At 40.5% G+C, this 14,107-nt stretch overlaps 1 protein-coding gene across 3 annotated transcripts in view; it reads left to right on the top strand.

Annotated features, from left to right (window-relative positions):
* The window catches only part of RGS7 (regulator of G protein signaling 7), a 500,495-nt gene that overhangs the window by 468,058 nt on the left and 18,330 nt on the right, over positions 1-14,107 (top strand). Inside the window, exons 15-18 of one of the 3 annotated variants that reach the window (XM_090031505.1) lie at positions 1,738-1,924; positions 7,785-7,874; positions 9,202-9,255; positions 10,158-10,238. In XM_090031505.1, coding sequence (XP_089887631.1) covers positions 1,738-1,924; positions 7,785-7,874; positions 9,202-9,255; positions 10,158-10,232 — 406 coding nt within the window. In that variant the 3' untranslated portion in view covers positions 10,233-10,238. The remainder of the gene's footprint in view (positions 1-1,737; positions 1,925-7,784; positions 7,875-9,201; positions 9,256-10,157; positions 10,239-14,107) is intronic. The other 2 variants (XM_090031503.1, XM_090031504.1) reach the window with 2 other exon arrangements.

The following is a 14,107-nucleotide window of genomic DNA, read 5'->3' as shown; positions in this document are numbered from 1 at the left end:
CCGAATCTGAAGATTTGATGCTGATTTGGAGAATCATTTCACCATTGCAGCATTCATGAGCCACCTGGTACCTTGATGTATGTAGAAAAAACCTTTAAAGCTGTGTCTATGCCTGAATCATCGAATCTCTCTACATTGATTCAGAGGCTTCCAGTTTGATTTGGAGAGATTAATGGGTCTCTTGATTTGATTCAGATTCAGAGATTCAGCTGCCGAATCTCTGCCAAATCGAATCAGCGACCAAAGCTTCGCACAGCCCTACTGCTTAGTAATGAGAAATTAAAACACTAAGTACCCTAGGTGCCTCTAGCTCTGTTTAGGAGAAACCAAGTTGTCAATGGCAGAGCAGGAGACTAGGAAAGGGACCAGGGCTTTCTCTTCCCCTGCCACTAAGCAGGTGTGACCAGCTTAGAAAAGAGGGAATCTTTAACACTTTTTTTTTCCAAGTAAGCAGGTTTTGTGAGAAATCACTCATTTCTTTCCAGGTGGTAAACCAGCCAGTGTGAAGTTTTGTGAGGTGATATTTTGTTTGTTTTGCTTTACATTGCCACCTGTTTAAGAATTGGTATACCAACATAATTTGACCTGCAGCCTGCATGCAGAGTACTTCCTCAGGGCTCCTCAAGTACTATACAGTTACCTGCCCACCCCCACATACACACAGAGTGAACATTTGGCTTATCCTTGTGGCATAAACAGAATGGAAGTACTTTTAACCATAATCTCAAATCATATTCTAACCCTGCAAAATCCAGTCTTTAGGACAGTAGAATCCCAGCTCACATGTCATATTGGATCAGCCTGGTTGAAACCACATTGGAAGGCTGCTATGTTATAAATGGTTTCCCCAATACAGTAAGACTTACAGCAGAGATGGAAGTCCTGTGCTTCCTGAGAACAAACCTGTGCAAGCTTTGTGCACTGCACCATGTCTAAACAGAATTGTCTCTTAGAGGGTTCCCAGGTTAGGTCATGAGCTTTTTGTTGCATTTCCCTGATAATTTTGTTATACAAATGAAACTACTTAACTTGTTTTGCTAATATAGATCTGAATGCTGTTTGGCAAAGTCTTTTTAGTACTGTTTTACTACTGCTACTACTGGGATTCTACACATAATTTTGCATGGCTGCATGCATCTGATGGGATAGTAGACAAAGAGAGAAATGACACTTCTATTCATTTTTTTTAAACATGCAACACAAGGACACAGTCAATGAAAATGAAAGAGAGCAGAATTGAATTAGATAAAATGAAATGTTTTTTTGAGCAATTCACCTGTGGAACTTATAGCCACAAAATATAGTTGTGCCTAATAATCTAAAAAGTGGAGTAGATATTTTGTGTGGACAATAGGAGCCAATTTTAACCAGTGTTAGGGAAACAAAAGATCAGAGGTTTGGATGCAAAATACATTTCCCTCCTATTGGAAACTTGTAATTTTTCTGGGATAAATATGGCAAGTTATCTCATTGTTTCCAAATGAAAGATATTCATCTTTCATAAAGCAGCTAGTTCTGCAGCCAGATCACCATGGCAATTCTTGTACAGAAATGATGTAATTTTTACATAAAATGCCTGGCTACAATTTTGTAATTGTATGGGTTTTTTGTGTGAAATCTTTGTTGTTGGTTTTGGTTTATTAAAGCACATTTAAAAAGGGAGAAGTTTATACTGGTTACATTGAAACCTAGGAAAGAAATTAAATGTAGAGTTCAAGTTACCGTATCTTGCCATAGGTTCTGGATGGCAGTAGAAGATTTGAAGAAGAGACCTATTCGTGAAGTTCCTGCTCGAGTCCAGGAAATTTGGCAGGAGTTTCTTGCTCCAGGTGCTCCCAGTGCCATCAATTTAGATTCAAAAAGTTATGACAAAACTACACAGAATGTGAAGGACCCTGGAAGATACACATTTGAAGATGCGCAGGTCAGTGTATTATCTCTGGTTGAGGGCTGGTCTTTGGGATGTACAAATGGATATATTTGGGAGAAAGATTATAACATTCTCTTTAAAAAAAAATTAAATGCAGTAAATAAAATAGGGTTAAAATTAATGATTTGCATATGACACTCCTATGCTTTACTACAGGACCAGATATGGCCTATTTAGGTGACTGTACCACTGCAAAGGCTTGAAGGTGGCCCTCTAAGAAGGGAGGAATTTTGCTTTCCTAGTGCACCCTGTGGTGCGGAGAAGCTGATTTTATTTGGATTCTTCTTAATTCTTTGGCTCAGCTGCTTTTAATGGGCTTTCCTTAAGCAAAGCTAGGAGTCTGTTCTCTTGATGCATTTTCATGACTTTTGTTAGCATTTATGAGTTAAATTGCTCACATCATAAAGAAAGCACACCCTGAAAGAGAAACAAACCTGTTCCTAAATGCCTGTTTTGTGGTTATATCTGAACCATGTTCTATGGATATTATACTTTATGGATTTCATTATAAAAGTGACATCTACTGAACAGCATGATAGACTTCTAGGAAATGATCTTCTAGGAAAGAGTGATACTCTAGATACAAAGAGCCCTGTGAGCATGGCTTTAACAAGCTTTTCTTTCCCATAAATATATAACAGTTTACATTTTGGGGACCAATTTAGTAATAAAAATATGGCCTTGTTGTGCTTTTCACAGACACAACAAGCAGATGCTTCCAATCAGAAATGGGGCTGTGCATATCAGTGATTTTTTTTTTTATTTGGTAAATGAAGCAGGAATGGAGGGGGAAGAGGAAAGGGGGGAATGTTTGATTTGAACCAAAACATGTATATCTTGGCAATGTTTTAAAAATGTTTTGTGTTAAATTAAATATTCATTTTAACCCCATGTAAAATGCTTAATTTTGGGGCACTTGTAAAAAAAATGGTTGCAAATTGCTAAACTTATAAATGTAGTAGTAGAAGTGATGGTAGCAGTAGTGGTATCATTTACCCCTGATGTAACTGGCTATGTATATATCCAAGATATGGGTCACCAAGTTCAGTTCTTCTGCCTGAAGGGATTTGGACTTACATCTCCCAAGATAATGTCCTATTCTGGAGCAAAAGGAAATATGCTGTAGTCACATGTGTTCAAATGCACACTCTGTCTCTTGGTGATGGTGTTCTATTTTGCATCATGAACTAGTCATTCACAGAGGCAAGGACCACAACCCAAACACTCCAGTTCTGGAAGCTACATGTGGCAGCATAGGATGGAGCCAGGCCAGCCTGCCTATATCACGTGGGACTCCCCATGGCACACATGCAGGTCCCAACCCTTGCATGTCACTGGGGGCAAGCCCCACGTGATGGAGCCAGCTGCCTTTCCTGTCCCCTGATGCCACCTGCAGCTCCTGGGACTCTGCCAGAAGTTGACGGAAACCCTGCCCCCTGCTTCCCAAGAGAGTCTTGGGATCTGCATGTGGCTGTAGGAAGCAGGGAAGACAGCTGGGCTCCATTATGCAGGTGTTCCCCCCAGTGGAGCATGAGTGCCAGGGGGTTCATGTGAGCCACAGGGAGCCCTGTGCAATAAAGATGGGCTGGCCTGACTCCACTCCCTGCCACCCCATGCAGCTCCAGGAACTGGATGGAGCTGTGCCCCACCAGATGGCAACACTTGTGTGGGCCATGAGCACCTTGTGGGCCCGCCACCTGCTGCTATGGGGGTGGGGGCTGTACACCATGAGGGAATGGGGGGGTCCTCACACCCACGTCATCCTCCTTCATACCCTACACACTCACATCCACATCCTGCCCACCTGTACTCTGCACTCCAGTCACTCCACTGGGCATGGATCCCAGGCTCTGCACTCCTACCAGCCCCATGCTCTGTGCTCCAACCCAGCTGCAGTTCCCCTGCACACCCATCGCTGCCACTTCCCTACCTCCTGGGGAAGCTGAGCAGGTCCCATGGCAGCAGTGGCCCCACCTGAAAGCTGTGCATGCTGACCAGGCCAGGTCCCCACCCCACACAAGGGTGGTAGTGAGACATGCAGGCTGGTTGGGATACAATTAATTGGTGGGTGCATTCTACTGGAAAGTAAGAAACCAAATCCAAATCCAGTCTAGGTCTAATTGTGAGTTGGTATTTGAAATGGGGGCTTCTGCCTCTCCATTGAAGTGTTCTGAAGTGGGCCTCTCTTAAGTCTACCAGTTGGAATTGTTCCATTTTGATGCAGAATGCTTAAATAGGCATTGAGATGGAATAAATATGTAGCATGGTGGTTAGGACATTCATTGAGCAGAAGCGGGGGACACCTGATTTTCAGTCCCGGGTCCACTGAACAATTAACTATTTTTATATGAAGTGCTACAGTATCAAGTGAAGAGATTGAGAATACCCAGCTCAGAACATTGAGTAACTAGGGAATTTGGCCACTCTACCAGAAGTGGGAGAAGTAGGTTTGAACCCTTAGGCAAAAGAGGGGCTTAAGATGGGGGAGACCCAAGCTTGAACGAGTATTTGAACTGGTAGGCTGTTGAATTGAAGGGAATCCTACCACTGCTTTCCCCTGTCGCAGTTCTCTGAATTAAGCCCCAATTTTTTTTCTACCTGGAACCTTCCCAAATTCATAAATTATTTCACAGTAATAAAAAAATGAACTGCTTGTCCAGTAGCCTATTTGCCAAAAGAAGGAAAGAAAAGCTCAGTTCTAGTCACAATGCCTTTTGTTTTAGATTACAAAAATGTGAAAAAACAATATTTTTTTCAAGTGAACTATAATGTATGTTCTTTTGTGATAGCCTGCATGTGACTGCCTGACTCTATTGAAACTTTAGAGATTAAAGTGTCAGTAGTTATAAAACAAAGGCATAAATTGCATGCTTAGAGACTGTATAGCTCTGATGTAGTTTATATAGTCTTTTTGCAAGGTGTGGTTTTCACAGAACTCTACTCATCTGATTCAGTTCTGGCAGTGAGTGCTTCTCAGGGAAAGGAGAGAAGACCTAATCTTCCGTGTCTTGAATTTAGCACATTATGGTCTTTATTCAGCACTCTTGTTTAACAGGGGAACCTTGGCTCTGCAATTGCTTCTGATAGCTTCTTGCTCAGCCTTGAATTTAACAGCTTTCAGGGTTTCATACCAGTCTTGTAACTTTATTCTCCATAGCGATGCTCTAAAAATAACATCATGGGGTTCTATGCTGCTAACTTAGTGGCGCATCCAGATGAGCACGGTCGCGTGGCACGTGGCACTGCAGACATGTTTACAGAGCCACATACTGCACAGTCCAGTGTTCTCCATGCTTCAAGGGCATACTGCTTGAGTGTGCACTGTGCTGGGGTTTTTTTTCCCACGGGTTTTTTTATCCCTGGATATCCAGAGGTCAAGAAAACCATGGGAAAAAAAACGTAGAACAACATACGCTCGGCCAGCGCACACTGCTGAAAACTGGAGCTAGCCCACCCAGGGCCATGCTCCCCTGCCAGGCAGGCTCAGCATGGCGGAATCGCCATAGCTGCAGCCCCAAGAGGCCCCCCAAGTCCCCAGGTAAGGCTTCAGGGGCCATCCCAGTGCTGGCCCCAGCCTCCTCTACCCCACCAGCATAACTTGCCTCATTCCAAAGTGCGAGTGGCACAGGCATTTCCTGGGGACAAGAAGCAGCGGTGCAAGGTGCATCACCGTTACTTTTCCTGGGGGAACCAAATGTCCATGAACATCTGGACGTGCCCAGTGTGTCCAAATCATATGCAAATAGTTTACAGGCAGATTTTTTTAACTCATTTTTACCAACTTGACCTGGGATCTGGGAGTCACCATGGGTTCATTACAGTGAGGGGAAAATGCATCAGCTCTTGTAAAAGAGAATGGAGCTGACCCCACATCCAAATTCAGTTGGTCAGAAGATGTCTTATTGTCATGGTTAATTTTCAGAGTTTTCAAATACATTACAGTTTTAAAACTGAAATAATATTAAAAGCATTTTTACCTAGATTATCTGGCACCTTATGATAAGCCATTCAGATAACTGAATTTGTTCAGGCAAGCAAAAACTTTATAAATACATTAAAAATAAAACCAAACCTCAACAGTTCAGTCTTTCACATTTCCAAGATTATGTAATAATTGTCCTTTTGTTTATTTTCATTTACAAGTTATTGCATAAAACTTAGAATGGAGATGAAACCTTGTATTAAAGCTTAAAAAGAACAGTACACAATACCAACAGTTACAAGTTACCCTATTGCATCAGACTTAAGAATACAGATGCAGTAGTCTATTAAATGGAGCTTAAAAAGGGAAAAGTTTGTTCCACAATATCAGCAATTACAAGTTAGAAAAAAACATGTTGCTGTTTGGATAACCAAGTTTTGGTCAGTGAGAATGCACTGTATTTGCTACCATCTTGTTTACTTTCTCCACAAAACAAAATCAAGAAAGTTTTGCTTCAGTTAAAACCCTGGCACAACAGTCCTCTGTGTTGCAAGGGAAGGTTTCATTTACTTTTAAAAGGGTGGCTGCATTGAGCTGTATTTTAAAATGAAATATTTTTATGAACGCTGGCTTTTGTAAAGCATCCTATCCCAACTGGAGAAAATCAAAACCTGCAGTATACAAATACTGTACTTTATAAAGTAAGTTAAACAGGTTGAGGAACACTGGTTTATGTAAATATCTAGCATGATGATTTTGACCAGGGCCTTTGGACTCTGCTGCATAAAACTATTCCCAGATAAAAACTAAATTAACCTGGATTAGATTTTAGAGCATCCCTCCTGGATTTGATTTATGTGCATTCTCTATCCTTGTGCAGACTTGATAACTACCCAGGCTTTATGCTCTTTGAGTCAGGGGTCACATGTCTATGGGCACGTGAACACATTTGTTGCACCTGATCTATGATGATGCGACTTACTTTAAGCTGTGTGATAATAGGTCAGGAGTGGCTTCTGCACATTCTCACCAGTGCCTGGAGTCAGGCCAGGAACCCAATCTAAGTAATTTGGGGGGGGAGGGTAGAGGTAGTGAGTCCTTGGGGGTATCTGTCTGGAGATGTGGCAATGTGGAGGGTGAAAAATAGCCTGGCCATGACTGGGGAGGTAAGAAGATTGCTGCCCTGGGGTGTTCCTAGCCCCAGCAGTGTGTTCTGAACAGGTGCAGATGTTTACTAGGTCAGGCTAACCCATTCACCATCTAATTTAGCTCACATCCTTAGCTGAGCTAATGTAGATCAGGCTTACCATTTTTTGCCCAATTTAGCCTCTCTATATGTTTGACAAATTAGCACTTAGATTGACTTAACCCTAGCTAGATTGATCTAAATGTAATGTCTGCACTCTATACAGTGATGCTAAACCAGGTGTTGGGGTGCCGCAAGATCCTTTGAAAGATGATTTGAGGTATGACAAAATAAACCAGCTGTGAAGAGATAAACAGATAAGTGCAGGCCTATTCCCCTGTCTAACCTGTCTGCAAAAACTCAGAACTGTAAATAGATTAATTTTTCAATTAGATTCAATTTCATTTTCTTTTTTTTTCTCTCCTTCAACTAAGGGTGCAGGTAGGAGTCTAGCCAAATGACCACGAACTTCAAACCCAAGTTCTTAAGTGTAGCCAGTACACTATGGCTTAATTACTTGGTTGTTGAGTTATCTTGGAACAAAAATAAACTGCTAAAATATCAAGTACTACATTTCATTAAAAAATCATTTTCAAATTAATGTTAACTTAAACCAATTAACCATTTAACCTGCAGTTCTTTAAAAAGTTGTTTTCTATGAACAGTAATTGCTATAATTTAAGAAAAGGTTTTCAAAATTCCATTTTAAAATCTCTCTCTCTATCTGGGTATATTTCTTTCTTTAGGAGCATATTTACAAACTGATGAAAAGTGATTCCTATCCTCGTTTTATACGATCCAGTGCCTACCAGGAGCTGCTACAGGCCAAGAAAAAGGTATTGGTGCACCTTGCCTTTGTACTGCCACTGCGCAAAGTGGTGTTTATGTTTGTTACAATACTTGGTCTTCTCTCTCCCATGGCAGTACACCTGGATATCTGGTAGGTGACTAGGCTGGTTTATTTGGCGGTCACATGCATACAGTAGTTCCAGATATATACATGTGTATATCTTCTGCATGTGTGCATGTTTTAATAAGTTAAATGAAGACCTGTTTTTATTTTTACACATAGCCCTGCTCTTTCTGTTGCCAAGCAATTTAAATTGAAAGGTATTTTTATAAATACATTAAAAAAAAAAAAAAAAAGACCTCAACAGAGCAGTCTTTTATATTTCCAAGGTTATGTAATAATTGCCTTTTTCTTTATTTTAATTTCCAAAGCCACTACATTTGTTGCCAGGTGATCTTAATTTCAATCACTGGGAGTTCTCTTTTTTCCCACTTCTTTACATGAGTCATTTTATTTAGGCTAGAAATCTAAAAAGAAAATCAGATCATGCCACATTCCTTCTGAAAAAGATTTATATCCCTCTATGTGACATTCATTTTACAGGCCCAGAACATGCAGTAAGTTCTGCACAGGCATGTCTCTAATAGTGCACCTGCAAGGTTGGTCTTAACTATTAAAATGTGAGGCATTTTGAAACCATTCAAATTTCAGTAACAATTTTTTTTTGTTTTTTTAGTGGAACTGATTCTTCCACTCAGTGAGCGATGAATTCTAATTGTTATTACTAAGGAGCTCAGTGTTTCCAAAATCTGGCCCTTTATTATTACTAGAATTAATATAATAGCTATGAACTCCAGAATCCCATGCTGTGCAAAACAACAGCCTGAGGATTATGTGGAAATACTGTATGATGTTTTTCAAATATTGATGTCAAAACTCTCTATAATATGGAGAGAAATACTGAAAAATGCCAAAGAGCTACTACTGTATATATGTAGTCCTTACATTTTGCAAATGTTGGTTCATTAACCCAAGTTGTGGACTTCATTATTTTTTTTTCTTATTTTCAATTTTATTTTTAACTCAAACCAGTTTGGTCCCCCTGAGAATTTCCCTGAGAATTTTTTGTTCCTTTTGTTAAATCAAGTACTCTAACTGCTTTACCCATCTGCTGTTATATAAGTTGGCATTCATTAGCAGCTTCATATCTACTTTTGCTTCCTGATTTGTACATAAGCTTTGTTTTGCAGTCCATCGTTTCATCATTCCTTCTTTTCTGCTTTATTTTTTTCTGGCCTTTCTTTTCTTTTTTTTTTTCTTTCATTTTTTTCCCCTTTTTTTTTAATTTCCCCCTCCCTATTTTTAAATTTAAGTTGGATCACACACTGGATCGTCGAACATCTTTTGAGAAATTCACACGCAATGTGGTAAGTTTATTGGCTTAGAAGAATAACGTGCCTGGCGAAGCACCCTTGTCCCTTCATCACCCAGTTCCTTCACCTTTTCTTTTCTGGGACAGCAGGAAAAGCTGTTGCCTTCATGCAAGTTCACAACTTTACATAGACATGACAGCTTTATACTAAGCATTCTTTACACCCTCCCTATCCTTTTGCTGACTGACCTCAGAAAAAATGTCAGGCTATTACTGTTGCCATAAAAGAAGGAATGGACCTATGGAAGTCATGCTGTTTGCACTAAGAAGCATGAACTTCACCCTAGAATATGGAGTTAATTCACTCTGTGTGTACATGTTTTGTTTTGTTTTGCTTTTCTTTTAAATTAAACTAAGGGGACCTGTGAAAACCTGTTTGATATTGTTCCTTTCCTAGTGCACCCCCAAATGACATTTGTATTTTTAACACTGGATTTCTTTCCTTTTGTCTTTGCTGTCTGTTCCAAGAAAGGCTCTTGTCCATTTTCATAATGGGTCACAGGGAGAAAATAACCCATAACAAATACCCCCAGCTTCTCTCAAGTCTAGTCTATCTTCTCAGAAGCAAATGTGCCTGCTAAGTAGCTGATGCTTATGATTGTACAAAAATATTGTTTGGATGTCATTAAGGGGACGTGAAAGCAGTCAACATTCCTGTCTACATTCTTTGATTATGCTCTTTTTCTTCTTCGTTGAAAAGTAAGAACTTATTTTTCAAAGATGTTGCACTAAGGTAAAAATGGACATTGGTGTCAACACTTCCTCACCAACAGATGTGAGTTCCACTGCTGTCCTCTCTTATGGGATTCTTTTTATTTCTATCTCTCCAGTGTCTTTGGATCTTTTTTGACATTGTGCAAGTTCAAACTAAAGCATTCAACACATTTATTTTTATAGGGCAGAAACATCCCTATTTTCCCATGCCATAAAAACTGTACACCAACACTGAGGGCGAGCACTAACCTGTTATGAAAAGAGGTAGAAAGATCTTGGATTCTACTCAAGTTTGTCTGCATCGTCTTTTGAATTGTGCAGTTCATGCTGCTCTGTGTGTGTGCGTGTGTGTGTTTTGTGGCTTTTTTCTGTGACAATCAGTTAATGGAGCAGTGTGTGTTGAAATGAAAAGTATAAGAGCTTCAGCAAAGATCATGGTTTTTGTTTTTAGATCCTAGACGAGGAAGAGAAGTTCTTAGAAACTGCTTCCTGTATAATGAGTCTCAAGAATATTTGCTTTAGCACTTCAAATAATTTTTTTTATCTTATAAACAAAAGAAATGCGAAGAGAAAGAACAAGAAAAGTCCAGAGGGGGTATCTCACATGCTAAAACAAAACACTAACCATTTGATGTTTTGTTATAGGCAAAGGCTTCCTGCAATATCTATTTAATGTATTATTTTGCAAATTCAGGAATTCATTTGGCTTTGATGGGACAAAGTCACTAAAACAAACTAAATAGCAATGATGTAAGCAAACAATTTGAAACAAAAACCCCTATATTTTGCATGGTTTTGTTGCCATAGCATGTTGCACTGTGATGTGTGTATTGTCTCAAGAGGTTGATCTATAATTTAAAAAAGACCTGTATATTTAACAATTATATTTTTTTTCACTGAGATGTTTATAGAAATTTCTGTCTTATTATAATCTGGTTTGCACTAATAAAGAAAACATGGAAACAAGTACAATACACTTTGACCTTTGAGAGTTAGACTTTTTCCAATCTACAGTGGTTGGGAATCTATAATAATTGGGGTAACTATAGATTTTAAAGAAAGAGCAGTAGCCCAATATGGGCAGAAGGCTGATTAACTTATTTTAGCAAACCCAGTGCTGTTGAGAGAGAAATGTAGCTGTAACATGTCTGTGATCAGGGTGATCTTATTTTCCTACTTATCTTTAAAATGTGATTTTTTCTGTGCACTTGTCAATTTAGGGATAAAATATGAGCAACAAGATACGAGTACCATAATTAAATGTAAATAATTGAGTAATGTTACCCAAAATCAAGTTAGACTTTTTTGCAGTGTGCTCATTCCCTTTTCTTTCTACCCCAGCTATGTCTTGGTCTTTAGAACTTTATCTGTAGTGTTTCACCCTAGTACAAAGTGAATACTATTGGCTGTGTCGAGACGAGATGCTTACTGCACAGTAGCTAGTTATGACTGCATAGTAGCATTGCCAGGAAGCCATGCAGGGATGCTACTGTGCAGTAATGCCGATTACTGCACAGTCATTTAGTACTCGGGTATGCAAGTACTAAACGACTGGAGTAACAACTGTGCAGTCAGTATTTCATGTAGACATTACATAATGACAGAGTAAGAGCAAAAAGATCGGTCTTGAATAAAAAGGTATAAGTGTACCAAAGAATGAGCATAAAGGGGAAAGAGTCAAGGTGACAGAGATTTTGAATAAATAAATCATATAAGGGAGAAAGTGGGGGGGAAATGGGTGGAATAGAATTCAAGAGAATAATGAAATCCTATGTGTAGCCTTTTACTTTGCTAGATAGGGATTTGGGCTTCTATGATAAGAGGTCCTTCCCTGTCCTGGTGCAATGTTCTACCACCCAAGGAATGGGCATGGAAATAAAAAATATCATAATTTTTCTTATTTCAACCTGGATTATTGCATAAGAGTTATAGATCCAGTTATGTAGTCTGCTAAGTGTCTCTGTCATGATACTGAAATTTTAAAAACCCACAAAAAGCAGAACGCTTTCTGTACTGCCTTGATTAGGCATAAATTGAGCACAACAAATGTGCGGTGTGATTCTATCTGATGCAATACTTATATTTTTGCTGATGCAGTTACTCAGAGAATATCAACACTTTTAACGAAAAGGCTCATCCATCTAAAAGGACATTTATCAACTGCATGTACTGACCTAGAAGGCCAAATAGTGATACACAGGTGCACTTCAGTTAATACCTCAAAAAATAGCTGCATCTGGATTTGTGCATGCAAATAGTGACATGCGTGTACCCACATGCCTGTTTGTGGTACAGTTGCCCACCTCCATCTTTACAATTTCCTATCTGTGTGCACTTATGTATAGCTTGCACAGACAGCTAAAGCATCTGTCTGTTTGAAAATCTGGCTCTAGAAATTCTAGGCATTTTAAATTGTCCATAATGTTTAGGGATGGCTGGAAATTCTGCAGCGAGACAAACTTCTGTAAGAAATTGTCCCTTCACAGCGCATAGAAATCTTTCATTCAGAATATCTTTATACTGACAAACCTTTATTGAGTCTAAGGCAAGGTTTTGAAGAGAATGTTGCCTGGATATCTGTGGCCAGGGAAGCTAGATGCTTCAAGGGACCCAGCCTAGAGACACATGTGCCTGGAAAGCCTGAATGGATTCTGCTGGGAATGGTTTGTTTTTGCCACTCTCCCTTTTAACATACCAGGGACCTGAGGAGTGGGGGTACCAGAGACTCCAGTGGCTCTGCAGCACTGTAGCTGTTCTGCTTGCTTTTGCATATGCCCAAACTTGTAAAGTAGCCCCTAATGAGCATATGGGAAGTGCATACACACTGTTTTTGCTACCTCCTTCAATTTGCTGGCCTAGGCGGCCGCATATATTACTTAAAATCATAGAATTATAAAAAATTAGGGTTGAAAAGGACCACTGGAGGCATGGCGGATCGGTGCCTCCTGCGTCTGGGAGGGCATCCACAGGTGCCGCTGTCAGTAGTGGGGGCAGAACTGGCTAGTTCCCACAGGCACCGGTGGTGGCAATGGCCCTGTCAGGGGTGGCATATACCCCTCTGTGCCCTCACTACATGTCACCTATGTCAGGAGATCATCTAGTCCAACCCCCTGCTCAAAGTAGGACCATCCTCAACTAGATCATCCCAGCAAGGCTTTATCTATCCAGGTCTTAAAAAACCTCCAAGCATGGAAAGTCCACGTCTTTTCTGGGTAGCCTGTTGGTTAAGTTGGTCTTTTGCCATACTTCCTAATGTTCCTGTGCATCAGGCTGGTTAGTTCTTGTGCCCTCGTAAGGTTTCTTTAAAGTACAGCCAACTGTTCTAGACCCCTCTCCCTTTCGGACTGGCCTCTCAGGGGATCCTGCCCATCAGTTCCCTGAGCAAGTCAAAGTCTGCTCTTCTGAAGTATACTCTTCTGCTCTCCTTCCTTCATTTTCTCAGGGTCCTTAACTCAACCATCTCATAGTCACTCTTGTCCAAGCTGCCATCCACTACTATATTTCCCACCATTTTTCCCTGCTTGTGAGCACCAGATCAAGAAGAGCCACCAAGTATGGCCCCTAGCTGGTCTCTCCAATACTTGCGCCAGGAAGTTGTTGCCAACACTCTCCAAAAAATTTCCGGATTGCCTGTGCACTGCTGTATTGTCCTCGTGGGAGATATCAGGGTGATTGAAATCCCTCATGTGAACCAGGGCTTGTGACTGGGAAACTGCTGCTAGCTGTTTGAAGAAAGTCTCACTCACCACTTCCTCCTGGTCTGGTGGTCTATAGCCAACATCCACTACAACATCACCATTGTTGCCCTCCCCTCTAACCCTAACCCAGAGGCTTTCAACAGACCTGTCATACTGGAGCTCTGAGCAATCATATAGCTCTTTTACATAAAGTGCAACTCCTCCTCCTTTCCTCTCCTGCCTCTTCTTCCTGACCAGTTTATACTCATCCATGACAGTGCTCCTGTCATGCGAGCTCCCACCAAGTCTCTGCTATTCCAACCATGTCATAATCCCATGACTCTGGGAGGACTTCAAGCTCTTCCTGCTTCTTTCCTAGGCTCCATGCATTCACGTACAGGCACCTGAGGTAACTAGCCAATTGCCCTACTTCCTCAGGAAGTATGAGAACACCTC

This window comes from Crocodylus siamensis, chromosome 1 (assembly GCF_052110815.1).
Source record: "Crocodylus siamensis isolate JL-2025a chromosome 1, ASM5211081v1, whole genome shotgun sequence".
Taxonomy (NCBI): Eukaryota; Metazoa; Chordata; order Crocodylia; family Crocodylidae; genus Crocodylus; species Crocodylus siamensis.
The sequence above is the reverse complement of the archived record's forward strand: the minus strand, read 5'-3'. Positions and strand labels throughout refer to the sequence as shown.